This window comes from Hippocampus guttulatus, chromosome 12 (genome assembly GCF_054856545.1).
Source record: "Hippocampus guttulatus isolate MCC_2025c chromosome 12, RoL_Hgut_1.0, whole genome shotgun sequence".
Lineage (NCBI taxonomy): Eukaryota > Metazoa > Chordata > Actinopteri > Syngnathiformes > Syngnathidae > Hippocampus > Hippocampus guttulatus.
Window position 1 is genome coordinate 20,016,462 of NC_141272.1, and position 26,491 is coordinate 20,042,952.

Here is a 26,491-nt window from a genome sequence, read left to right on the forward strand (position 1 = left end):
CCCCCCCTTGCTCCTCATTTGCCTATTGATATCTATGTGTTGTTTTTTTATGCATTACACCACCCTTAGTTTCTGTCTGCGTTGTGTGTCTGTTTATTAACGTTTCTTCGTATGTTCATCACACCTAACCTGCTTTGGCGTTTGGCCCAAAATAAACAAGCACTCTCCCAAACCCACACACCATCTTTGCAGCAATCAGTGTTCCAAAGCACAAAAATAAAATAAAATAATGCAAATATAAAATATGGCTGATGCTTCTTTCTCCCTACATTTCTGTTCAGAATTAATTTGCATTTTAAGTGAAACCACGTGACATTTCTTCTACATATCAAATTATGGCACCACTGCAGTCCCTTGATATCTGAATACATCTATGAGAACAGAGACAGTGCTGACCCATGCAGAAAGCAGTGTGATCGATTAAGCACATTGTGGATTCCACGACCTACTGAAAGATGAAAAGAATAGGGCCCTATTTCCGTGCCTAGCGCAAGTCTAGCAAAGTGCAGTCTAACCGGGCACATAGGCAGAGTTTTCTTTTTTCATTTTCGTAGACAGGCGCAGTTACAACCGGGCATTTGCGCCGTTTTGGGGCTGAAAACTCCCAAGTTGATTCCCAGCCAATCAAAAGGGCTGACATCCTTTTCTTGAAATTCAGCGCAGGAGAGGTGCACGGCCTACAGAGTCGAAGCCTAATGCACTCACTGGACTCCAAGCAGGAGAACAGAAAGTATGTTTATAAGCAAAGTGTGATGTGAAGATCCATGCTGCAAAGTGGCCACCTGGAGATCGCCTTCAACACCCATCATCAACATCATACGTCAAATACATCACAGTCAGACTTTCACAAAACAACCTTGCCTACTTTGTAGAAATGGCACAGAACTGAGCTTTTACTCTCACTTTGAATAATAGTGTTCCCTTGACGACTAATTGCTCCAACTTAATTTTTCAATGTACAAACTGTCGGTTGATTGATTTTTTTATTTATTCTTTGCATTGTGTTGCAAGCTGAAACCCGATTTACGGGTGGGTTTCAGACACGCTGAAAACAATAGGAACATGATAAAATTCCTCCACTGGGTATTGCTTCTGTGAGAGATAAGGTAAGAAGCTCAGTCATCGAGGAAGAGTAAATCCGCTGCTCCTCTGCACCTAGAAGAGCTAGTTGAGGTGGCTCGGGCAACTGGTTCGAATGCCTCTCTGACATCCCACGGGCAGGAGGCCGATGAGATGACCAAGGAGATGCTCGCTGGTCTGGGAACACCTTGGGATCACAATAGAAGGGCTGGAACAAGTGGCTCAAGAAACCTGGCTTTGATCAAGATGTACTGTCAAATTTACAAGCTGCCTTTCATTTTTAAAAATCCGGAAAATGTGGTGCACATGCAGTTAAAATCTTTCTTGGATGAACATAATGTGTTAGAGGCCTTCCAGTCAGGTTTCAAGATGATGCAATACCTAGGAGGAGTTCAAGTATCTTGGGGTCTTGTTCACGAGTGGGGGCAGGAGGGAGCGGGAGATCGACAGGCGGATCGGTGCAGCGTCTGCTGTGATGCGGACGTTGTATCGGTCTGTCGTGGTGAAGAAGGAGCTGAGCCAAAGGGCGAAGCTCTCAATTTACCGGTCGATCTACGTTCCAACCCTCATCTATGGTCACGAGCTATGGGTCGTGACCGAAAGAACGAGATCCCGGTTACAAGCGGCCGAAATGAGTTTTCTCCGCAGGGTGTCCGGGCTCTCCCTTAGAGATAAGGTGAGAAGCTCGGTCATCCGGGAGGGGCTCAGAGTCGAGCCGCTTCTCCTCCACATCGAGAGGAGCCAGATGAGGTGGCTTGGGCATCTGATTCGGTTGCCCCCTGAGCGCCTCCCTGGTGAGGTGTTCCGGGCATGTCCCACCGGGAGGAGACCCCGAGGAAGACCCAGGACACGCTGGAGAGACTATGTCACCCAGCTGGCCTGGGAACGTCTCGGGATCCCCCGGGGAGAGCTGGAAGAAGTAGCTAGGGAGAGGGAAGTCTGGGCTTCCCTGCTAAAGCTGTTGCCCCCGCGACCCGGCCCCGGATAAGCGGTAGATGATGGATGATGGATGGCAATACCTATGAGTCATTCCTGTTGCGAGTCAATGACATCATCCTGGCAAATATTACTAGAGACTATGTGTGTTTGGTTTTATTGGATTTAACTGCAGCATTTGATACAATGGATCACAGTATTCTGTTGGCTCGGTTGCAGCACCTGGTGGGCATTGGCGGTACCACCTTGAGTAGTTTAAGTCCTTTTTAGCTGACAGAACTTGTTGTGTCAGCCTTGGCTGCTCTGAGCCATGTACTGCTCCTCTGTCATGTGGTGTTCCACAGGGTTGAATTCTGGGACTTCTGCGGTTCTCAATGTATCTGCTCCCTTTGGGTCCCATCTTAAAGAAACATGGGTCCATCCGTTGCTATGTGGATGACTGTCACATCTATGTCCCACTTGCACATTGAGGCCACTTTATTCTTTCAAGAGGAAATCAAGACCTGGATAGCTTTTAATTTCTTGAATTTCAACGAAAAGAACACAGAAGTGATTGTGTTTGGTCCCAGCGGCCCTTATACATTCATACATCCCATTCTGTGGACTTGGACCCCCTGGCTCCTTATCTTAAGCCAACAGTCTTGAATTTGGGTCTTAAAATGGACAGTGATTTTAAATTGGACCGGCAAATTGATGCTGTTGTTAAATCCATCTTGAGTAAAAGTAAAGCCGCTCCTTTCTCAAGAACACTAGAAACACAAATTCATGCCTTCGTCACATTTCGGCTGGGTTACTGTAATGCATTTTACTTTGGAGTCAGACAATCTTCCATTCAGGGTATCCAGTTGGTCTAGAATGCTGCTGCTCGCCTTTTAACTGGTACTTGTAAGAGGGGGCACATACCCCCTACTGCTAAAATATGAAGGCATCCCTTCACTGGCTGCCTTCATATTTTAGCGTTCTTTTCAAGAGCCTATTCATTGTTTGCAACTCTTTAAATGGCCTTGTCCCACCTTACCTCCCTGAGCTCCTCCACCTCTATGCACTGCGGACCAGACACTATTAGAGGACTAAGCGGAGGCTCAGAGGGGATGAAGCCTTTTCCGTTGCTAGTCCCGCTCTTTGGAATGACCTCCCGCTGAATGTTAGGTAAGCCCCCGAGCTGCCCATCTTTAAAACTCTGTATTGTACTGACTGTTTATACAGAATGTGCTCAACACCAAGTGTTGGTATTCTCGCAGACACATGCAGTTTGACGCACTTACAAACAAGTGTTGTGGGTGTGAACACAGCCAACTTGATTCACATTCAATTGGAGCGGCTCCTCTCATTCCCTTTAACCCTGGAGAACCCACGGGGTCAAATTTGGCCCCTATAAATTCTGCTACTCAAATGCTACCCTTAAATCCCAAAGGGTCAAATTTGGCCCGAATCCTAAATTGGGATTAAAGCATTGAATATTTGAAAAAAAAACATATTTTGGTGTTCAGTGAACATATACATTTAATGTATAATTCATCATTTTCCAAAGAAGAAAAGGGTTCTTGGGTTCTCCAGGGTTAAAATTGGTGCATGGGAGGCACACAGTCTGTCATGGCAGAAGCAGAAACTGATTTGCTGGAGTCCATGTAGGACAACAAAGTGTGCAAAATATCCTTATGAGGACTGCCACGGGCGGATGTTGTCAAATTGGCCAGGGCGATCACTATGAATTGCATTTCGAGAATGACTTTCACCTCAATTGTACATGTCTGTGTGAACCGACCCCCCACACACCTCAATAGCTGTGTGAGCGTCAAAGGGGTGATTTAAAAAATATGATAATAAATCTAATAATGCATTCAATGTTTCAGAGAATTGATGCATACTGTTGTCATATTTATGAATGAAATATGATGACATCCCCCACACTGGGCATGAGGTTTAGTTTATTTTCATGTGCGCTAGAACAGGATTTGTCAGCCCTCTCATTTTTACAAATGTTCTGAATGGGCACAAATCTACTAAAGGCCTTGCTAGTGCAGTTGAAGATGTTACAGCGGTAAATAGAGGAAAGACTACAAATGTCTTTTTATTTACCATACTTTAAACTCCTGTTGGAATGCTGGCTATTCCAATTTACAGTAGTGTATGCACTGCGTTTTGCTTCTTCAAATGAGCAGTGAAACAAGAGTCACATTCCTGAGATTTAGGGAAGGGAAGAATCCCAAGGATCTTTACTTTGGTGCACAAGCAAATGATTTGAACACAGCAGAGGAAAGCCAATCTTCATGGAGGATATCTAATCTGGCATTTCTAATTAGTGCATTAGAAGCGCTGGAATGAAAATTCCCCTTTCTCTTCACTCTGTCAGTCTGGCCTGAGGATGCTGATGAGTGGTCTTTCAGCAGCTTTGCCTGTTTGACGTAGATACTTGCATGTGGCATAACATTCAGCATGCTCATTGAAAGTCGCGATTGAAAAATAGGAATTAAAACGGATTTTGTGACCAGCCTGCCTTCTTGAGCATTTGGAATAAATCAATTAAACTACAAACGACAACCTCTTCTGTAGCAGTGTCCTTTCATAACCTTCTTGTGTTTTTTTTTTTTATTCATTGGAAATATTAGTCATGCAACTGACATGATATTTTTTAATTATTGACAACATATCTACCTCCGGCGGCCCGGTAGTCGAGTGGTTAGCACGTCGGCTTCACAGTGCAGAGGTACCGGGTTCGATTCCAGCTCCGGCCTCCCTGTGTGGAGTTTGCATGTTCTCCCCGGGCCTGCGTGGGTTTTCTCCGGGTGCTCCGGTTTCCTCCCACATTCCAAAAACATGCATGGCAGGCTGATTGAACACTCTAAATTGCCCCTAGGTGTGAGTGTGGGCGTGCGTGGTTGTTCGTCTCTGTGTGCCCTGCGATTGGCTGGCGACCGGTTCAGGGTGACCCCCGCCTACTGCCCGAAGTCAGCTGGGCTAGGCTCCAGCACCCCCCGCGACCCTAGTGAGGATCAAGCGGTTCGGAAAATGGATGGATGGATATCTACCTCCACCATCTTGGATACTATTCTGTTGTTGCTATGCTTTTCAAGTTTGAGCTCACATTTTGACTTACACATGTACTTCACAATAACTCCACACATACAAGCTGTCTCTTATCTTCACAAAGGATGCGGACTCTGGTAATTTAATAAAGGAAAATTATGGAACTTTCTACATTTTAACATTACAATCGGAAGTAGTTGCTGACAAAATCAAAACTCTCATTATCCCAATAACTCTGAAACTCACTATACCTCGACATAATCAAGTTCATATAGTATACGGAAAAGTGGTTAGGACTGCACGACTGTCCGTGTTTTATGTTATGTGTTGGGTTTATTATTTTACTTTATGTTAACTGTTTTGTTGAGCACTTTGTTACAGCTGCCGCTGTTGTGAAAGCACTATATAAATCAGCATGTATTGTATATAAATCAGCATGTATTGTATAAAGTATGCATAAATATCAATATATTGATATTCTCAATCTAATGGCTGTGTCAAACTACAAAACTTCTTTATCTTTCACAACGGTGGTATTGTCAAATTACCAGATAAAATATTGCTCCGTTTCTTGGACTGGGTGAGATGAATTTTCTACCTTCAAAAGAAAGTCAATCTCAATATTGGAGACAGAAGGGAACATTTGTAAACATTTTCTGCAAAGTCTTTATATTAAATTGCTGTTTGTTTTTACTGATAAACAATTCATCGTAATGAATCCAATCGAATGAAATGAACCACATTTAAATTCATCCAACAAATCTATTAGTACTTGTAATCATTTTAATTAGTGCTGTCTAGAGATTTAAAAAAATGTAAGATTACGATCTGTAATTAATTGATCGAATTAATCTATATTTTAATCTCATCTAAATATTGCTGAGAAAACCCCGATTTTCATCTTAAATCCATTACATTATTGAGGCAGATCAAAAGATTGACATCACAAAAAAAGTGGCATTATAAAGTCTTCTATTGTTTTCAAACAGACTTCAACAGATGTAGTCCCAGCCATTTACTTTCTGCTGTACGGTATTTCAGACTCGTCCCAAGTTCTACCTGCAACCTATAGTTTTGACCATTAGGAGGAATATAACTGTGCTTTGTTTTTTTGTTTTTGTAAATCTCCAAATAATTACAAAATAAAAATAAAATAGAACATCAGGTCCATAAAAAGTGCTTGTGTTAACATCAAAAACAGTAAGAACACTTTTATGAGCAATAAAACTGAACACTGAACTTGCCTCAGATAATAAAAAAATAAACCAGACCCTTAACTCACAGTGCTGTAAGTTAGCACCTCAGAAATAACACTGTTCATCATGAAAAAATAAAGTGCTTTAATAAAAATCAATCACTTCTAGTCGGCTATAGAGGACACAGCAGCTATGCTGACTTCATGCCTCGCGCGCGGGGCGTTCTCCTCGAGTTTAAGTTTGCCGAAGAGCTTTGCTATGGCTATATTGCTAACGCCTTTGGTGCAGACGACTGACGTTAGGTGTGGCTGCACTCGAGACTGGGTGCTTTGATGTGTTCGGCTAAACTTGAGCTACTTCGGTGGTAAGCAAACTCATTCTTACAAATTAGACGCAACACTCTACCTTTAGCAATCATGTCGTCAGGGCATTTTGTACATTTTCCATTCATTGTGCTGAGAACTCTCACATGCTCCTCCGTTTTCACCTCTCCTCTCCTCACCGTTGCTTACCTGGCCTTCCCAACTCCAATGGGAGCCTATCAGTTTATGCTAAACATAACGACAGCCAATCAATGTCCGCTTTAGGCTATGACTGATCATTGTTTCCCACCCTCATCAACTCGAACACAGGAAGCCAACACATAAAAAGGGAGATTATAAAAAGGCAACCCACCTACAGAAACAATAAAGTTACAGATTATTTTTAATTGGGATGATTTTGCTTCAGGTTATGAGTAAGAGCTGAAGCTTCTGGTGCTATTTCAGATCTCACCATCATTCTTAACTTGAATATACAGTATATATATACTGTATATATGTTTTTGCTACATTTATCTTCGTGCTACGATGTTCATCTTGTCTTCTTATTGGTTGAATTAGGTTTAAGGATGGAGGCTGTCCCTGCTGATTTAAGACCAAAGGCAAACTGCGCTGGTTAACAATTGTTGCACACTTCTCAATGGGGCATTGAGTAGGAATTGGTCCCATGCACAAAGGTCAGCAATGGGAACCAATATATTGGATACCTTACAAACTATTCCATCGTGTTGGTTCCTGGGTTAATGTATGAATCAAGACTTGGCTTCAGAAAGAATCTGCTTATGATTCCAGTAGAGTTCCTATGAGAATACGTCATAAACAGAAAATAGAGCTTAACACCAAAGCACCTCCATGCTGCCAACTCCACAGAAGAATCAGTGATCTTGAAATAAAAATGCAAGAAATTGATATGCAAGAACTGCGGTTACATACAGTGATAATTTTGGGCGATTTTAATAGAGCACATCTTAACCGTGAACTTCCCAGATATAAGCAGCACATCGACTGTTTCACCAGAGAAGGCAACATTCTAGACCACTGCTATACAACAATCAAAAATTCATACCGATCGGTCGCCCGTGCAGCATTGGGTCTTTCTGACCACAATTTAATCCACTTAATACCTACATACAGACAGAAACTCAAATGTGCTAAACCGGTTGTTAAGACTGTGAAAAAATGGACAGATGAAGCAAAGCTAGCTCTACAAGAATGCTTAGACTGCACTGATTGGGGCGTCTTTGAAACTTCAACGGGCACACTGGATGAATACACAGACACTGTAACATCATACATCAGTTTCTGTGAGGACATGTGTGTACCAACGAAGTCCTTCCGCTCCTTCAACAATAACAAGCCATGGTTTACTCCCAAACTCAGGCAACTCAGGAAAGAGAAAGAGGCCGCATTTAGAAGTGGAGATCGGGCACTGTACAAACACGCCCGAAACCAATTGACAAAGGAAATTAACATCGCTAAGAGAAGCTATGCAGAGAGGCTGAAAAAACAGTTCTCTGCTAACGACTCTGCATCTGTATGGAATGGCCTGAAAGCAATCACTAACTATAGAATGCCACCCCCCCAAACAGTGAACAATAAGGGTCTTGCTAATGAACTAAACATGTTTTTCTGCCGATTTGAAAAGGACACCCCCATTTCCCACACACACCCACCTCTACCAGAAACTACTCTATCTACCCCTCCACCCTCTTTTTCTCCACTACAGATCCACGAACAGGACGTGAGACGGCTCTTCAAGCAGCAGAAGATCAAGAAAGCTGCGGGGCCCGACAAAGTGTCCCCCTCCTGCCTGAAAGTCTGCGCTGACCAGCTGGCTCCGGTCTTCACACAAATCTTCAACAGATCTCTGGAGCTGTGTGAGGTCCCATCCTGCTTCAAACAGTCTACCATCATCCCAGTTCCCAAGAAATCGGCAACATCGGAACTGAACGACTATAGGCCTGTCGCCCTGACGTCTGTGGTCATGAAGTCCTTTGAACGCCTTGTGCTGAACCACCTAAAGAACGTCACCGGACCCCTGCTGGACCCTCTCCAGTTTGCCTACCGGGCAAACAGGTCTGTGGAAGACGCAGTCAACATAGGTCTGCACTACATCCTCGAGCACCTCGACAGCACAGGGACCTATGCAAGGATTCTGTTTGTGGATTTCAGCTCTGCGTTCAACACCATCATCCCGGAACTCCTCACCCCCAAACTTCTCCACCTCGGTGTGTCCCCTACGATCTGCCAGTGGATCCTCAGCTTCCTGACGGGACGGACACAACAGGTGAGGCTGGGAGCAACAACATCATCAATACGCACCACCAGCACTGGAGCCCCACAGGGATGTGTCCTCTCTCCACTGCTCTTCTCTCTCTACACAAACGATTGCACCTCAACAGATCCAGCTGTCAAACTCATAAAGTTCGCAGACGACACCACGGTCATCGGTCTCATCAAAGACGGCGACGAGTCTGCGTACCGCCAACAAGTGGAGCAGCTGGAGCTCTGGTGCAGCCGACACAACCTCGGGCTGAACACGCTCAAGACTGTCGAGATGATCGTGGACTTCAGGAAACATTCTTCTCCACAGTTGCCCCTCACACTATCCAACTGCCCCGTGTCAACCGTCGAGACCTTCAAGTTCCTGGGAATCACAGTCTCCCAGGACATGAAGTGGGAAGTCAACACCATCTCCATCCTGAAAAGGGCCCGGCAGAGGATGTACTTCCTGAGGCTGCTGAGGAAGCATGGCCTGCCACAGGAGGTGCTACGACAGTTCTACACGGCAGTCATCGAATCAATCCTGTGTTCTTCCATCAGGGTTTGGTTTGGGGCCGCCACAAAAAAGGACAAAATCCGACTTCAACGGACAGTTAGGACGGCGGAAAAAATCGTTGGCACCGCCCTACCCACTCTTGAGGACTTGCACACTGCAAGAATCAAGACAAGGGCACGGAAAATCCTCCTGGATCCCCCGCACCCTGCCCACCACCTTTTCCAGCTACTCCCCTCAGGCAGACGCTACAGATCCATGCGCACCAAATCCAGTAGACACTTAAACAGCTTCTTCCCTCTAGCCATTAACTCCTTAAACAGTCACTGACGTAGTCACTCTTCTTGTACTACAAATACTGCTACTGGTTACTCTAAAATGGTTCAATGATTTGTTGTTTACGATGATACTAATGCAGCGTGTTATACCGGAGACAAATTCCTTGTGTGTTCTACATACTTGGCCAATAAAGATGATTCTGATCTGATTCTGATTCTGATAAGTAGTATCCATCCAATATGTTTAGAACATGAAATAATATAGTTAGCTGTTGTCAGCATATGATTGGGGCATTTTTTTCACTGTCGTACATACATGTAAATCACATAATTTCTGTGTGCTTTTAACCAATTAGATGGAAGACAGTAAGTATCCACGATTATGTGGTAATGAGCTCATTCATAGCTCCTCATGATCCCCATGAAGGACACTTTACATGAGCAAACCATTGCAGAAAATAAGCGAAACCTTCAACATGCAAGAGTCAAGTATCATGCGCTGCGTGCGTGAAATGCAAATATCTCCATGACAAGTTTCATAAGACTTTCTTAGTCTGTAATGAATGAAGCAGACAATTGAAACCGACCCATACAATTTGACACCCGAATTAATTAAAATCAATTCGTTTCGACTGACACCTTTAAAGTGCGTCCTGTCATCCGCTCAGTCAAGGTGGATTCACATGAAAACGTGAGTGACTCTTGTCTCTCAGCCGTTCGCACACCCGTGAGGCTGTTTGTTGACACGAGCGCACGCACACACACACGTGCATACCAATAGATTTGAGCTTCTTACCCACATTTCGGAGTTTACGGTTTCTCGCCACAGAGATTATGACCAGCAGGTTCCCCAACACGTCCACCACGGTGGTGAAGATCAGCACGCTGGCCAGCGCCGTGACTGCCCATGCAGGACGCGCGCCTCCCGGGCTCGTCTCCGGCCCGTGTTCAGTCTGATTTTTCAACAACGATCTATCCTCCGGCATTTCCATAGCCGCCCCCCCCCCTCCCTTTTCTTTTCACTCCCCTGCGTGGTAGACTGCTTGCTTTCTTTTTCTTCTCCCCCACGACATGCCCCAAATATCAGCTGCGTGCCTCTCAGTGGCCGCGGGTGTTCTTTGCGCTCTTACTGCCTCCACCGTCCGGAACCGCTCCGGCAGCCCGCAGCTCCTCCACGCGTAGCGGACTGCAGCCAGCCGAGACCCTTGCACACTTCAGGGATCCTGCATGCTGACAGCAGAGATGCAGCCGCATGGGGCTCCATGCACACCACCTCCTTTTCTTCTCTCTGCCCCTCTGCCTCTCCAAAGCTGTTGTTCCTCATTTCTCTTCATTTCTGCCTCCCCCGACACATCTCTTTTCCTTGCCCTTCCTCTAATCTCTGAGGAACGAAAAGCAACTTGCTAAATCTCCTTTGGTATTCTGTTGCTGTCTGTGCACACTGAGTTTAGTTTCAGTTTTCGTTTGTCATGAAGTAATATTTTATTAATCAACCATGAAACATGTGTGTCTGTTTGATCATGATTTTGGTCATGAACCATAAGTTTTTGCTTTTATTTGAGATGTCAGAAACTGCACCATTCTGGTTTGGCTTCTCTTCTGATGGCGTGCGACTTATGCACTGTGCACTAATGTGCATGCAAGGGCATTTGTTGTCGGTCTGTCAGGCTTTTACAAGATTCACCAAAGTACGAATTCATTCATTCCATTATTTACTGTATTAATGGAATCACAACAATCAAATAATAACATATATATAATCTATATATATACAGTATATATATAATATTTTTAAACGACTTGTATGTTTACCGTAGAGTTGACGCCCGCCAAGGCAACAATGCATTGGGAAAATTGTAATTTAACCCCCCCCCCCCCTGAAATTATTGAAAAAAATGCTGATAAACATTAAATATAACGTAATGCCGACTGGCTTACATCTTCTTTGGCATTGAAAAATGAAACAAAAATGCATGAATATCACCAGCTATTCGGGTAACCGGGGCTTTTGGTAAAACTATTGCTATCTTGGTTCCACAGCTGTATTTACCAAACACGTACATACCAGCTATACCTTCGACTGTTCCTTTTTATAATAATCATAATAATCATAATAATACATTTAATTTTGATAGTGCTTTTCATCGTACTCAGACACTTTACAAGAGTTTAAAATACGGGATAAAGTGTAGTCTTTAAAGCCAAGCATACATGATTTAAAACAAGCACATTTAGAAGAAGAAAAACAAAGCAGAAATGGGTAAAACAGATTAAAACAGAGGTGTCAAACATACGGCCCACGGGCCGGAACCGGCTCCCAATGTGGTTCGATCAGGCCCGCAGGTTCATTTAAAAGTGAAAAAATGCACAAAAGACGCGGAATGAATATTTTTAATAAGGTGCAATTCATGAAATATCCGCTAGGGGACACACTGATAAAAGTAAATTGCACGTTTGTCTAAGGAAATCTAAGGAGCTTCATGAAATGTTTTGTAAAATAATTGTTTATTAAATTTAAACATTTTCCTAATGATCTTGTGCTTCTTTAGACCAAAACAAAGGAAAGACATTATTTTGGTTATTTATAGCAGAGTATGGTATAATTTTAATGGTCCAGCCCACTTTACATCTACCGAGGCCGTATGTGGCCCACAATGTGAAATGAGTTTGACACCCCCGAATTAGTGCCACAACATTCAATGTTGGTTTTCGGTCTTCCCGTTTTTGCTTTCTCAGTCGTTTACAAAATGGTGAACGGCACCTCATCCTTGTCTATGAACAAATGAGCCATTTGGGGATGCTCCTTATCTCCACAATCACTCACCTGTTTCCAATTAGCCTGTTCACCCCTGGAATGTTCCAGACGGTTTTTGTTTTTATGAGAATTCCTCACTTTTCGTAGTCTGTTGTTGCCCCTGTCCCAGCTGTTTTGGAATGTGCTGCAAATTCAAAATGACAGAATGCCATATTTCTAAAAAAAACAAAAAACAAACAAACAAAAAAAACCAATAGCGTTCATCATTTTTAACATCTTGTTGACACATCTCTGACATGTGTTCAACTGAATATAGGTTAAAAAAGATTTCATTGGAACTGGGGTTTGCACAATTTGAAGAAAAATCTATTTCAAAAATGCGATGATAATATATTCTCCAGGGACTGAGTATAATTTGGAATATGGAGAAACCTGATTAGTTTTTTTCGAAGATTTAGTGGAACATAGTGTAACAAAATCAATGCCGCATCACTTCAGAGCTACAGATTTTCTGTCGGTGTGCTCTGAGCGATGGGCCACCAATCATGTTGAGCCGATTTTGCATGATGCATGATTGGTGTTCACCAATCAAAGGTTTGAATGGCCAATCGATCACACTAAATGACCAATTGTTCTTTTCATTTTGTACTCTAAACATTTGCGGCAAATGCAAACAGCATGATGACAAATTCCTTTCAGAGAAATTTAGTCTATCATAACTATTCCTTTTCAATAAGATGACACAGTCCGTCATGCAATATGTAAATGTTTCTAGATAAAATTTTATGTTCACCAGCAATGCTCAAAGCATTGAGGAATACAGGGTCGTTTGCACGCCCCTCAGTGCAAGGCATTTTTTACCGCAGCCATCTTAGGTGGTTACACACATACAGTATGTACCCACACCTCTGAACAACGATCAACTTGTTTTATGATGGCATTTTCAAAGTATTTTGATGACTTGCCAGCTGATCTACAAGCGCGATAGTGGCATAAAGTTACTCTATTTGGAGGAAACGACCCACGCACACCATCCAAGGCTGCTTTTTTTTGGGGGGGGGGCAGAGATCCCTATGTTGTTTACTAGCTGGAGTTGACAACATGCTGTACGTGACACATGCCGGATGAAAGCTTCCAAACCACTGGAGGATTACAACTACAGTGAAACTCCTCTAGAACGAAACCTATATGGTCGAAAATACCCCCTAATGTGAACAAATCTTCATGCATTAACACCATTCCCATTCTCCTGCCCCCCATACGACGAAAAAAACCCCTGTTGCGTTATACGAAATCATTTTCTCTGCTCCTGCCTCGTGAAGACAGTCACTACAACGAAGTCTAATCCAATAGCGACCTCTACTGCTTCGTTCGGAAACGGCAACAGCAACCACCACACTGGTTTACATAGTGAACGATGTTTATTTCGGTCACAACTGCGAGTTTCCTGAACGCAACATACTCATAGCTGCTCTGCCATCGGCATACCGAGCATCATCCTGGCCTCCGATTGGCCTAGAGGGACCTCACTGTCTATGTGTGTAGGTACTGTAGCTAGATCCGTGGAAGATAGAGTGGAATGCATCCGATTAGCTACTCAGAGTAAATTGCTCATGGCTCGACGGACATTCAAATAAACGAACGTTTCCTCGAATGCTTTACTTGTTATCATGCTAAAAACCTTACGCTAACTGGAGCGCTAATTCGAGAGAGAGTTCCATCGCGCTAACTATGGCCATCGAGGACTATGAAGCGTCCCGTGGCTGGCTTAAAAATTCATTGCATGACATCAGCTGAGCTGTCTTGGGTGGCGATCGAGGGGAGGTCGAGTTAGAGACAGTGAGATGCTGGAAAGAAAAACCACCGGGTCCAGGAAGTATTTGTTATTGTTAGATTCAGACGCAGCATGAACGTTGCATTGCTAAAATGGCTACAAAACGGACCTTTGGATGTCAAGTAGCTAAGACAAGAAGAGCTCTGATGCTGGAAGAGAGGGTAAAAGTGATCAAAATGAAAGACGGAGGGAGCAAAATAAAATACATATCCAAGAAATTTATGTAAGTGAAAGTGAATTCTGATCGTAAATTTCACAATTTCTTTCCCTTTTTTTCTTTCTACACTGACAATATGAAGTGTCAAACAAGTGTGTGCTCATACTTCTGCACTATTGGAATAAAAATAAAGAGTACACATACGTTTGTGCGTGTGCATGTACACATTTGTTTGTGTGTGTGTGTGTGTGTGCTTACATCTGAGATCAAATTTGCTACAGTGAATAACCCCCTGTTGTGAAAAATTTCTTGCTGCAAACATGATTTCGTTGTAGAGGAGTTTCACTGTACTATTACTTTAAATGCGGATGGATAAATGTTACATTTCAAAATCTTATCCGAAGAAGCTGTTTAAGTTGTTGGGTGAGTGAACCGCTGAGTGTTGTTAATGTTGTACGACTACCGGAAATGGTAGGCTGTATTGCACATACAGTAACCATATGGGAACCGAGTGTTGAGATATGACATGCCTGTGCATTGTGCTAACTGCAACGTACTGGCAAAGTGTTGCTGCATTCTTTATTCATTGGTGACACAAACAATATGTATATATATTTTTTTTAACTCAAGGATGCGTACTTTCTCCAGTAGACGTAAGCATTTTTTGGCCTTCGCACTCACAAAGCTATACTAAGGTCTTGCGTCTTTCGAACGTAAAACATCATCCATCCATCCATCCATTTTCTGATCCACTGAGCCTCGCAATGGTCGTGGGGCATGCTGGAGCATATCCCAGCTGTCTTCGTGCAGGAGGTGGGGTACACCCAGAATTGGTTGCTAGCCAAATGCAGGGCACACATAAATGAACACCCATTTGCATTCACAATCACACCGAGAGATAATTTAGGCGAGTGTTCCATTAACCTGCCACACATGTTTTTGGAATGTGGGAGCAAACTGGAGTACCCGGAGAAAACCCACGCAGGCACGGTGAGAACATGCAAACTCCACACAGGAAGGCCGGAGCCGGAATCGAACCCTGCACTTCTGTACTGTGAGGCCGACGCGCAAACCAGTCAAACACCGTGCCGCCTTGTAAAACATCAAATTACACTTTTTGAGTCATTTCACATTCGCTGACAGTGAGCTGATGACATGTGGTCAGGGAAAGAGGCCTGACCAGTAGCAGAATAATATAATAGGAAACTACTAAGACTTCTGACAGAGCTTCTCTTGTGGGTTGGTCAACTCATGCCAAGAATGTTCAATGATTCACTGAAAAATCAACATATTGGGATTTTTTTTTCTATTCTGATAGGCGCTGGATGACTGGTAAAGGCTGTTGGTCTGAAAAAGAAAATTTTACACCCAACTCATTTGGTCGGTATCAGTATCTTAAACGTCAAGTGAGCTTTTATTGTCAAAAATGCTCTATGTTTAACTTACAGCACAGATGAAATTACTTTCCTCTCTCTACCACAGTGCAAACATGTAGTGCATTGAACACACACAGCTAAAATTTACATTAAAATTTCATAAGACATGAATATATAAATATGTTTAATAAAAATAAATAAACCTGATCACATCACCCCTACTTTTCCTACTTTTCAGTCCATGTACTGTATGTAAACTTTTGACAACTCATAGTAACACTGGAGAGCTTGAATAAAGTGTTTTGTCACACGACCTCGTGCATTCAGTGATTCACTGCAAATACCATTAAAGAATTAAAGCCACAGATCCTGTGCAGTCACTGATTAACTTTGCATTGATGGTTTGCAAATGATATGCGGGCATCTGCACATTTGTCTAATCTAAAATGCAGATGTGTCCAGGTGGATCGCATTGTCATTTCATGAAATAATTTCTCTCAGACTGATTTAGATGACTCAGGTGTAACTGATGCAGCTTCAGAATCCTGACGTCCTCCTTAATTTCTCCTGACAATCATTGACACGTGCACTGGAACTTCACTTTGTGATTTTCCCAGTCATTGTACAATTCAGAAACCAACCAGGAAAAAAAATACGCCTCCAGCATTTGAAATGCAATCACCAAGTGAGAATTCAGCAAGTCATGGAATACCTCAGGGTACCTCACCAGAGTACATTTCAGCCATTATAAAAGGATTAACATTTCAGAGCCATTCAATGCAACTGAGATGAGTGAAAAGAGAGAGCAGAAAGTGAAGATGGAGAGGCTGAAGAGACAGCGAAATGTATTTGGTCAGTGAAATATATTTTCATTCAAATGCCAAGGTATTTATCGAAAAGGTGCCATTGTGGGACTACTTGCAGGTAAAATTTATGTCTGTGCACACCCGGAGAATACAGCTGCTCATAAATTTACATACCCTCGCAGTCAGCAAAGGCATCTGGCCCGCATTCGGCATGAAGCTGGCACAGCTGGCCTTGTGTCGGCACTGGCATAATGCATGTGGGCCGAACACGGCCCAGGAGTGGCAAAGGAGACACTGGCTTGACTCTGGCAAACCAGATGAGGGCCAGTTGTGGAGTGCCGTATTTGGGCCAGAAATCAATTTACAACTCCGGCCCATATATGGCCAGCCATTATTGAGCCACCCTTAAATGCAGTTTCAGATTGTTATTTTTTCTACACACAGCCTTGTTTTACAAAAGCAGACCTATGCGGAATTCCATTCATCACACACACACACACGCACATACTAATTCTTGTGCACGCTCGCGAGTGCACACGCACAAATTAAACGTGGTCAAGTAAGATTATGTTGCAGTCGACTGGCGTCAGCGAAAGAAGGTACAAGTACAAGTTTTGAATTTTCGTGTTTATTGTTTTTTTCCTCGTACGTACTTTAATATACAACAGTCAAGTATTGCTACACTCCGATACAGTAGGTGGTGATGCACCGCAAACGTTAGCTGCCACCCGCCAATGAAGAAGAAGAATGAGGAGGAGGAGGAGGAGGAGGAGAAGAAGAAGAAGAACAGCGCTCGCAGCCTCGCGTGGTGGGATGCCTCCAAGTGGCGCGAGGGCTGAATGCCGGGGCTCTTGGGCCCCTGACGTGGCTAAATGCCCACCAGCCGGCGGGGAAGGAGGTGAGGTCTCACCGGAAGGTGAGGCGCCCAGTGCTCGCCCCGCCGGAACGTAGGCGAATGGGAGTAGCCGCCCCACAACCCTCCTGAAACAATAATCAGGCGAGGGCTCTGCCGGGGCCCTTCCTGGGTGTGAACCTCGCCAGGTACCAGCCGATTGCCCAGGAGGTGGAGGACAGCGCCCGCAGTTAACGACGACGCTCTTTGCCCACAGTTGCCCATGCACGCTCCGGTGCATCCAGAAAAGACGTGGTGAGTAAATTTATTTCATTCTTCGGTTAACATTTGTTCTTTGTGACAGTACACTGACAGTTACAATACGAAGACAATTCTGTCTAGAGTTTAGCCTGAATTTTGAAGGGCGCTAACAATGACGATTAGCATTAGCCCGAAATGGTGGTGGGGTGGGGGGGATTATGTGCTCCTAGCACAGATATGACTTCTTTATGGTGGCATAGGGAAATATTAAAAATATATTGTGCTACAATTTAAGGGTTATGCATTTTTTTTCTAAACCTCGAAATCGAGACTGAAGCGCGCAAATTTTGAAAATAAACCGCCTAGCTACGTCACAGGCAGGCTGGGCCTGAACCTGCTGCGTCACAGTTTCCGTGTGCATGAGTTTAGTGAAAATGTAGGTGATTGAAAAGTCAGAGGTGCTGCCAAGAAAGAACCCTTTCTGCACTGAAATACAATGAAATTAATTTTGATTCAGTTTGCTGCGATACAAACCGGATAATTCATACTTGACCATAAAGGTACCGTATTTTCACGACTATAAGGCGACATTAAAAGTCTAAAATTTTCTCCAAAATGTACAGGACGCCTTATGATGCGGAGCGTCTTGTCTATGCGCTGAGTTCCAAAACCTGACTGACAGCCGACACGCTGTTTATATAGAGAAAAGGCGGAAGTGACTGTGGACAGGCATGCGGCAAAGAAGTCGGCCAATCAGTGAAGGGTGGGCGTGTATATATACATATATGGAGAGAAAGAGAGAGAAAAGGCAGACGTGAGTGACAGGCATGCGGGGAAGCGGTCCGCCAATGAGTGAAGGGTGGGCGTGTAAGTGGACGCTAAAGGGAGGCTACAAGCAGGTACCAACACCTGTATAGAGTGTGGCTATGTGCATTTTTGCAAAACAACTTCGGTTTTGGTTTCTAAGAACCCCCGAAAATAAATTCTACAAAGAGACACGCCTACGAAGCTCAGTTCAAACTTCAAGCCATCGGTTATGCTTTTGGCATGCGTGCCCATCTCACAGCAGTGGTGAAAAACAAAGTCAAGCAAATGAACTCTGATCTTGCCGTTATTCCCGGAGGCTTGACTAAAGAAGTCCAACCGCTGGACATCGGCATCAACCGGGCGTTCAAAGTAAAGTTGCGAGCGGCATGGGAACAATGAATGATCGATGGCAAACACAACTTTACAAAGAGTGAGAGGCAGTGCCGGGCGAGTTACGCCACAATTTGCGAATGGATTGTGGCTGCTTGGACGAACGTGTCTGCTTGCACTGTTGTTCGAGTTTTTGGCAAAGCCGGCATCATTTCTGTGGAGCCACATGGCAATGAGAGTGACTGACAATGAGAGGGAACACAGCGTTTTTGATGGATTACCGGTACTTGCACAATTGTTCAATTCTGATACAGAGGATGAGGACTTTGATGGATTTCTGGGTGATGATTGATCGAAAAACGTGAGTACATTGTACGATGGCTAAATAAAATACAACGGAACTCCGTTTTGCTTCGTTGCCTTTTTAAAAACGTGTTTTTAGCTTGTATCTGTATGTCTTGGCATGCTACCGTATGCTACAAGCTAACGTGTTTTTAGCGTGCGCGCATGCATGCCGTATGTTTAAGCTGGCGTATGTTTTACCACTTTAAAATTGCGCCCAATAATACAGTGCGTTTTGTCTATGTGTAAAAATACAGAAATAGCACCCATTAATGAGACTGCGCCCAACCATACGGTGCGTCGAATGGTCGTGAAAATACGGTAATTTAAAACTTATTACCTCAATTCAAAAACAAAATCTGATGTTCAAATGAAAAGTTTTGTATTTGTAAGACTGACTATGAAAATAAACAGAATTTAATTTTCAGTGAGGATCAAATTGCGTTTCAAAGAAAAAAAATCTATACTTTCAAATTCAAATTGTCCAATTCAGTTATTCAATATGATTCCGAGTAAAATATACAAATCCATCCATTATCCAAGCCACTTAACTTCAATTCAAACTCTGTATAAACTATTTAAAAGTTATTTGCGTTTAGTTTTTGGTGGCAAATATTTCGCCCCACTAGTTTAAGAAATTTCAAGGGTTATTTTTACTGACCATTCATTGGTCATGACATGTACAAATGTTCGTTTTCCTAACATACTGTCCATCTTTGTTTTCTTACAGTTCTTACAGCCGCTGTGAGACCTAACAGCCGAACATCTTGGGCCTCAAACCAGGAAATCGATGTCACAATCAAAAGATGGCAGCATCTGGCTCCTGATCGGGATGGTGACAGGAAGGAGAGCATGAGAAGAAAAGAGGGCATGGAGAGCACAACAATTTGATGGATTGAAAAATGCCCTTCAAGAGCAAGCTGCATCCCAATTTGGACTTTGTGTTCACTGTTAAATAAAGAAAAGTGTGTTTTTCCAGTGTATGTGCAGTTATATGAGAGGTTCACAAATTATGACAATAAACATTTTTATAACAGTCGTTTTTTAGGCTTTTTTAAAAAATGTGGGTCAAATATGGCTCATGAAAGATGTGGCTGAGTTAAAGTTGATATCAGGAACCTGTTCTGGCCCAGCGTAGGGCCGGAGTAGGGCCAGATATGGTTATACAATGTGGCTCAGATCTGGGCCTAATGCGGCCCACATCATGGATGCCAGATGTGGGCCACTGCAGGACCGCCATTCATTGCGGTATGTGGGCCGAGCTGGGCCAGACCAATCTTGCTGACTGGGCTGTCAGATGTGTACACAGTAAACACTGGAGTGTTGAAATTTCAGGGTTATATTTTTGAGAGTTGATTTTAACTCCAAAATTGTAATTTTAACAATTGGTGTCGAATGGTGTCCACAGTGTTATTTTACTAGAGTTAATCATGTAGATTAACTCTGCAGTGTTAGATAAACGCCACCGTTCGATTTTCCTCCTCCTCGCTTACCACTGGGAAACACTGACATTCAAACAAAAGGAGTTTCAGCCTATGAAGCCATTTTCGCTCACAGAAAAGTGTGCGCTGAACACTGACTTGCTTGAAATTATCTCTTCAAGGGGTGTTCTCAAATCGTGGCGGATAAAGTTGATGGTCTTGAATACAAAGTTGGACATGTTTTGCAGTGAAATGAACCATGACATCCCACTGTTTTGTCAAATAACGCATGTGCTCATCACATTTTATTATTTGCAGAGATTTTTTTTAAAATCATTATTATCGTACGTTGTGGCAGATTTGGGGGCTGGCGAATTAATTTTGTTCAGGGCAATTTTTAAACTAACACTCATTGAGAAGGCAAACAACTGTGTCTGAGAAGAGTTATTTGTCTAATCATGAAGTGTTACTTGAACTGTACTTAGTGAGTTAAAAAATGTATTCTCCCCTAGTGTTAAATATTTAACTATGTGTTTATTTAGCTCTGGAGAGTGTAGAGCTCCAGAAAGTCTGGAAAAAAGTGTTCAATTTGTCAGGGGTATCAATTAGACATTCATAATAAAGACCCAATTAGGAGAGGAGACATTTGATTCTGGTACCAATCACTCTAGGGGGAAACTAGGAGAAGTGTTTGGTTTCAGTTCTCTGCACGTCACCCAAGGATCTCCCCGCTTGCACTCTCATTTATTTCTCATTGGGAATATAATACATGGGTGTGTACAACCTAAAGGGTGAGGGCTGTTGAAGACACGCTGAATTTGTTTGACTATGTGAGTGAAAATTATGTACATGTGTGCAATCGTTACAAAAACACCAAGTTGCAGCTGGTGTTGTTGTTGCTGTTGTTGAGCATCAGAGGTTTTTTGGATTATAGACGGCCGAGGGTACCAGGTGGGGAGACATCTGGGAGGTCGGGCGCCAACTTCCACTTCTCCCAGATGGTCAGAGCTCATGTCGGGTCAGCAGTGAGGATGTCTCGGGGCAGAGGTTCGGTGGGGGGACGATGGGCAGTCAGATATGACGTGCTCGGTTGTCTCCTCTCTGAGTCTGCATTTCCTGCAGACCATATCATCAGCCCAGTTTATCTTGGCAAGCCAATATTTCAGCTCCGGGTGATGACCACTGCGTAGCCAGCTCAAAGTCGTCTGTTCTATTCGGGAGAGATTCTGTTCGGCTCGGCGCTTCAGCTTCTCCCCTCGACATCCGTACTTCTGTTTAAGTCGCTCGTGCAGGATCTGACCACCTGTCGCTCTCCAGATCACCGCTTTGGCCGAATCATAGAAGCAACCGACGCCAGTCTGGTCCTCCTTGGCTCCTTCTTTCGCCGTTTCATCAGCTAACTCGTTGCCGACAATTCCCAAGTGGCTGGGGCACCAAATGAATGTTACCTGGCATCCCCTCGACCCGAGGTTGGTGAGTGTTTTAACGATTTCACTTTCTTCTACATTCTTTTGGGGGTTTGATGGACTTGCATGTTGAAGTCGAAGCAGCGCCGATTGGCTGTCACTGACTATTCGGACTTTTTGGACAGAGTCCTCATCCCAAACAATTTGTAGTGCCGCTGACGCTTTCATTTCAGCTTGAAAGGAGGAGCACCAGCGTCCCGTGGGAATTGCTATCTGATGGTGGATCGTCAGATCACTTGGATGGCCAGTGGTGATGATGATGGCCCCACCGCCTGTTGTGTTTCCGTCTATGGCCGAACCATCTGTGTAGATGATATGGTAATATGTGTCCCATTCTCTCTCCAGCTGCTGCATGGCCCAGGTTTTGTCATGAGCAGCGTCTCCCGTCTTTCTGCCGGATGTCTCGAAGATGGCCCACCTCCAGCCATGGCGGAAGAAGCTCAGGGGTGCTTTCCGGCTTACTCGACCCGAACAGCGAGGCACAGGTCTTGCCAGCCTTCGTTCGCCAGCTGCTCTTTGTCGTTCGTTGTCTTACTGTGTGTGGCAGTCTGGTATCGTGGGTTGGTCGGCTGCAGTCTGAGTGACTTTTCCATGGCAATAGCTGCTAACTGCGTCGCTCTGGTCTCTATGGTTGGTAGATCTGCTTCCGCCAGGAAAGCCGTTATTGACCGACCCGCAACACGTTGACAGGTCTCCAACCCTTCCATTGTCAAGGGTGAGATCCAGGGCAGCCACGCTGCTGCAGCATACTCCACACTTGCTCTTCCCGTGGCAATGTATGTTGCTCTCAGTGTTTGTTTGTCATAACCCCAGTCAGTTGATGCGAGACACCGTAAAGCTCCTGCCTGTCTCTTCAGCTTACTGCCGACGTTAGTTGCATGAACGGCGAAGGTAAGTTGGCGATAAAAGGTCACCCCAAGGAACTTTGGTGTCGGGTTGTAGGTGATTGGTTGTCCCTTCAGTCGCAGGGAAGGGCGCCATGTTGCTTGCGTGGGTGTTTGTTGAGAAGAAAGAGCTCTCTTGACTTTTGAGTGGATATGTCCATCTTCCATTGTGCGCTCCATTCGTCCACTCTCTGCAGGAGTTGTTGCAACCTGGATTCCACCCGCTGGAGGTCGGTGTCGTGCACCCCTGTGTGGAGTCGATGGTTGAGGGTAGATCGTTGATATAAATCAGTAACAAAAGCGGTGACAGAACCGACCCTTGTGGTACACCTTGCTTCAGAGTGACTGTCTTGCTCTTCGTCCCCGCATAGGTCACCCAGGTTAGTCGGTTTGACGGCCAATACCTGGATCCAGCGCACGAATTGAACTGGTTGGCCCATCGACACCATCTTCAGCAGCAAGGCATCTCGCCATACCCTGTCGTAGGCACGGGAGTAATTGATGAGGGCAAGCAGTGTTCTTTGCATGGGCTTACACTGGAAACCGTCGCTGATGGACTGCAAAAGGCGTAGGAGCTGGTCTTCTGTGCTCCGGCCAGGACGGAAGCCTGCTTGTTGTTCTGACAGGCTTCCCTTGGACTCCACTAGGAAGCGGAGTGTGTTCGTCACCAGCCACTCCATCGCTTTACCCACCGTAGACGTGAGTGATATGGGTCTGTAGCTCTCCAACTGCTGTGGATCTTTCCCGGCTTTGGGTATTGGTCTAATGTCCGCCACCCGCCACGCTTGGGGGACATAATTGGTTAACCAAGAGAGGTTGAAGGTCCGATGCAGCAGTGTCAGTGCCGTTGGGCCAATATTGTGAAGAAACCCAGGGTGGATGATATCAGGTCCTGCCGCCTTCGATGGATTCAGACTTGAAAGGACAGCTTCGACTTCCCCGAGAGTAAAGCCTCGGCATGCTTCTGAGAAGGTGTCCCCTTGCTGCAAAAAGGCGTTCGGTTTCTTTTTAAGCCCTCTGTCTTCTTTGGCAATCTTTAGAGAGCTTACTTCCTTGTATAGCCTCACAAAAGCATTTGCCTTCTGTCTGGGACTGACACACTGGGAGCCTTGGCTGTCAATGATGCGCGCAGAAGGGTTGTCTCTCGCCTTAGTGAGACTGCGAAGGATTGATCACATCTCCTTCTTCCCTTTTGCTTCGATCACCTTTCTCTCCCATATCTCTTTCTTTTGTTCAGTCACAAGTTGTTTCAACTCCTGGTCCTTCTCTCGATACTGGGGAGTCTCGATGCCAGTCGTCCGTCGGAGATCATCTCTCTCTTTCTCTTTCTGGATTATCTCTGTTGTTTTCCAGCATTCCCCAGACATCCGCACTGCCTTTAGGCCGATATGTGCTCTTGCAGCTGCAGAATCTTTCGTAGAGAGCGTTGACATTGTCTGCATCATTGTCGGACTTTTCAGCAAGGGAGGCTTCTACCACATTTTTGAAAGCACCCAGGTCGCCCGTCTTCCAGTCCCACACCAGCCGTTTCGACCCTTTCATCGTCACGGTTGGGAGGTATATTGTGGTGATAATGGGCTTATGGTCAGACGAAAGGCGATCGAGGGGCCGCCATTCACACAGTGGGTACAGACCAGCCGCAGCGATTGTGACATCTGGGCAAGAGACATCCCCTGTAGCAGGGTCTTGTCGCGTTGGGCGTCCATCGTTGAGAAAGGCACCTTCTGCATCTGCAATCTCCTCTGCCAGCAATGCCCCGCATTCGTCTGCCCTCGCACATGGGTCCCAAACCGGGTCATGAGCGTTGAGGTCAGTGCATATAATTTCATTCTCACTAACCGTCAGGTTAAAATTTGCTTGTGTGAAGCCGCTTCTTTGCAGGAAGTGGGAGCTCTCAGGTGGGAGGTAGAAGTTACAGATTTGGATGGAGGAATCTTGAGGAGTGGGAATTTCAATTGACAACTTTTCAAGGGCACTAGGGTCGCTGGCGGCGTCTATCACCAGTTTATATGGGAGGAAATTCTTCACATAGGTCACAAAGGCCCCCTCCACGTGCCTCACCTTGGATTGGACGAACCGGGCAGTAGTCGCGTAGTTGGGGGGTCTTGTCCTTTGGGAGGAGTTTTTTTTTCTTGGATACACACAACGTCTAGTTTTTCTTCACTCAGCAAGTCCTCTAATAGTGGCAGTTCTCGGTAGATACCGTTTGCGTTCCATTGAAGAATACGGGTCTTCGACTGTTTGATCCCAGTGGTCTTAGGGTCAAGTCGTGGCTGACTTGTTTGGGCATTATTGCTTGACAGTTGGGGATTTACGCAGTGGGGGCATCTCCACCGCTGTAACTGGACGGCATCTCGAGCTAGGCTGTGGGTGGGCAACATGCAATTGAAATGGAACTTGCTTTTGCAACTTGAGCAGACCAGTCTACGGGCCCCCTGCAGAACTTGTCCCTGGCACTCAACACATCGTGCTCCTTCAAGTATAATGTCTGCATTTGGCTGGGGTGCTGCGTCGGAAGTTGATGGAGTAGCGGATGGGGGTGGAGGCAGTGTGGTAGTGTTGTTGGTGAGGACACCGTTACAGCAAGTCCATCGCCGGCAGCCATCTCGGATCTCTTCTTGTTCTTTTCTCCTCAGCCCTGTGCATTTTATGTGATGCACCTTCCCACAGGTTGAACATATGGCTCTTGGCAAGTTTCTTCTGAGGGTCTGTTTGCACTTTTCACATGTCGTCTTCGCTGTTGCTGTATTTGGTGCTTCTGGTGTTGCGGTATCATTTGTAGATGGGGTTGTTGGCAACATATTCAGGGTTTGACGCCGGACTTCACATTCTCAATTTCGTGCCGGGTGCGTTCGCTGCAGCGGAGGTGAACGAAAGAATCACATACCCCACAGGTCAGCCTGTTTTGACAGCTGGTGTTGACAGCTCCATCCACGTCCGACCTTGCTCTTGTTGAGTCTGAATACTTATCTCTTTCCAACCCCTTTCTTGGAAAGGTGGTTGCGTCCCTCAACTGTCACACAGTGAGGGACTTAGCATTCTTTATTATAAATGTGAGCGTATTTTTATTAAAAGCATAAGCATTCTTCATTGCAGGCATAAGTGTTCTTCATTGCAAACTTAATCAATTTATCATTACCGTAATAATATGCAAATGTATGATAACTAAAAACAATCAACCCAACACAATTCAACACTGGACTTTCTGCTGTGTAACAATGTTTTAAAGAAGGCTTATTAAACTTTTTTAAGACACAGTGAAGCGCAAAATGGCTTATTTTAAATTGGATAACATCAACAGCTGTCCACTGTAGTAACCGCTGTCCCTGAAAGGGTTAAACTGTAAAACATTTCAGAATAACCCAAATATTAACCAAAATGTAGCATTGAAGAAAAAAAATGAGATGCTTCCTGTTTGATCATTGGTTGTATTTTGCCCAAAATTTTGTTAAACTTCTGAGCAAAAGTACAGATGAGAATATTTGCTGGGTATCATCAACACAATGCAGTATACTGTAAATGTTAAACCGGGGGAAAAAAAAAAAAAAAAACCAATGGTTAGAGTAGGAGGCATCTTTGGTAATATGCTTCATCTTTCCCAAACACC

General features: G+C 44.5%; 1 protein-coding gene across 1 annotated transcript in view; it reads right to left on the reverse strand.

Annotated features, from left to right (window-relative positions):
* LOC147197777 (melatonin receptor type 1B-B-like) overlaps positions 1–10,605 on the reverse strand; it is a 69,376-nt gene extending 58,771 nt beyond the window's left edge. Inside the window, exon 1 of the mRNA XM_086125224.1 lies at positions 10,410–10,605. Coding sequence (XP_085981350.1) covers positions 10,410–10,605 — 196 coding nt within the window. The remainder of the gene's footprint in view (positions 1–10,409) is intronic.
* Positions 10,606–26,491: the final 15,886 nt, after the last annotated feature.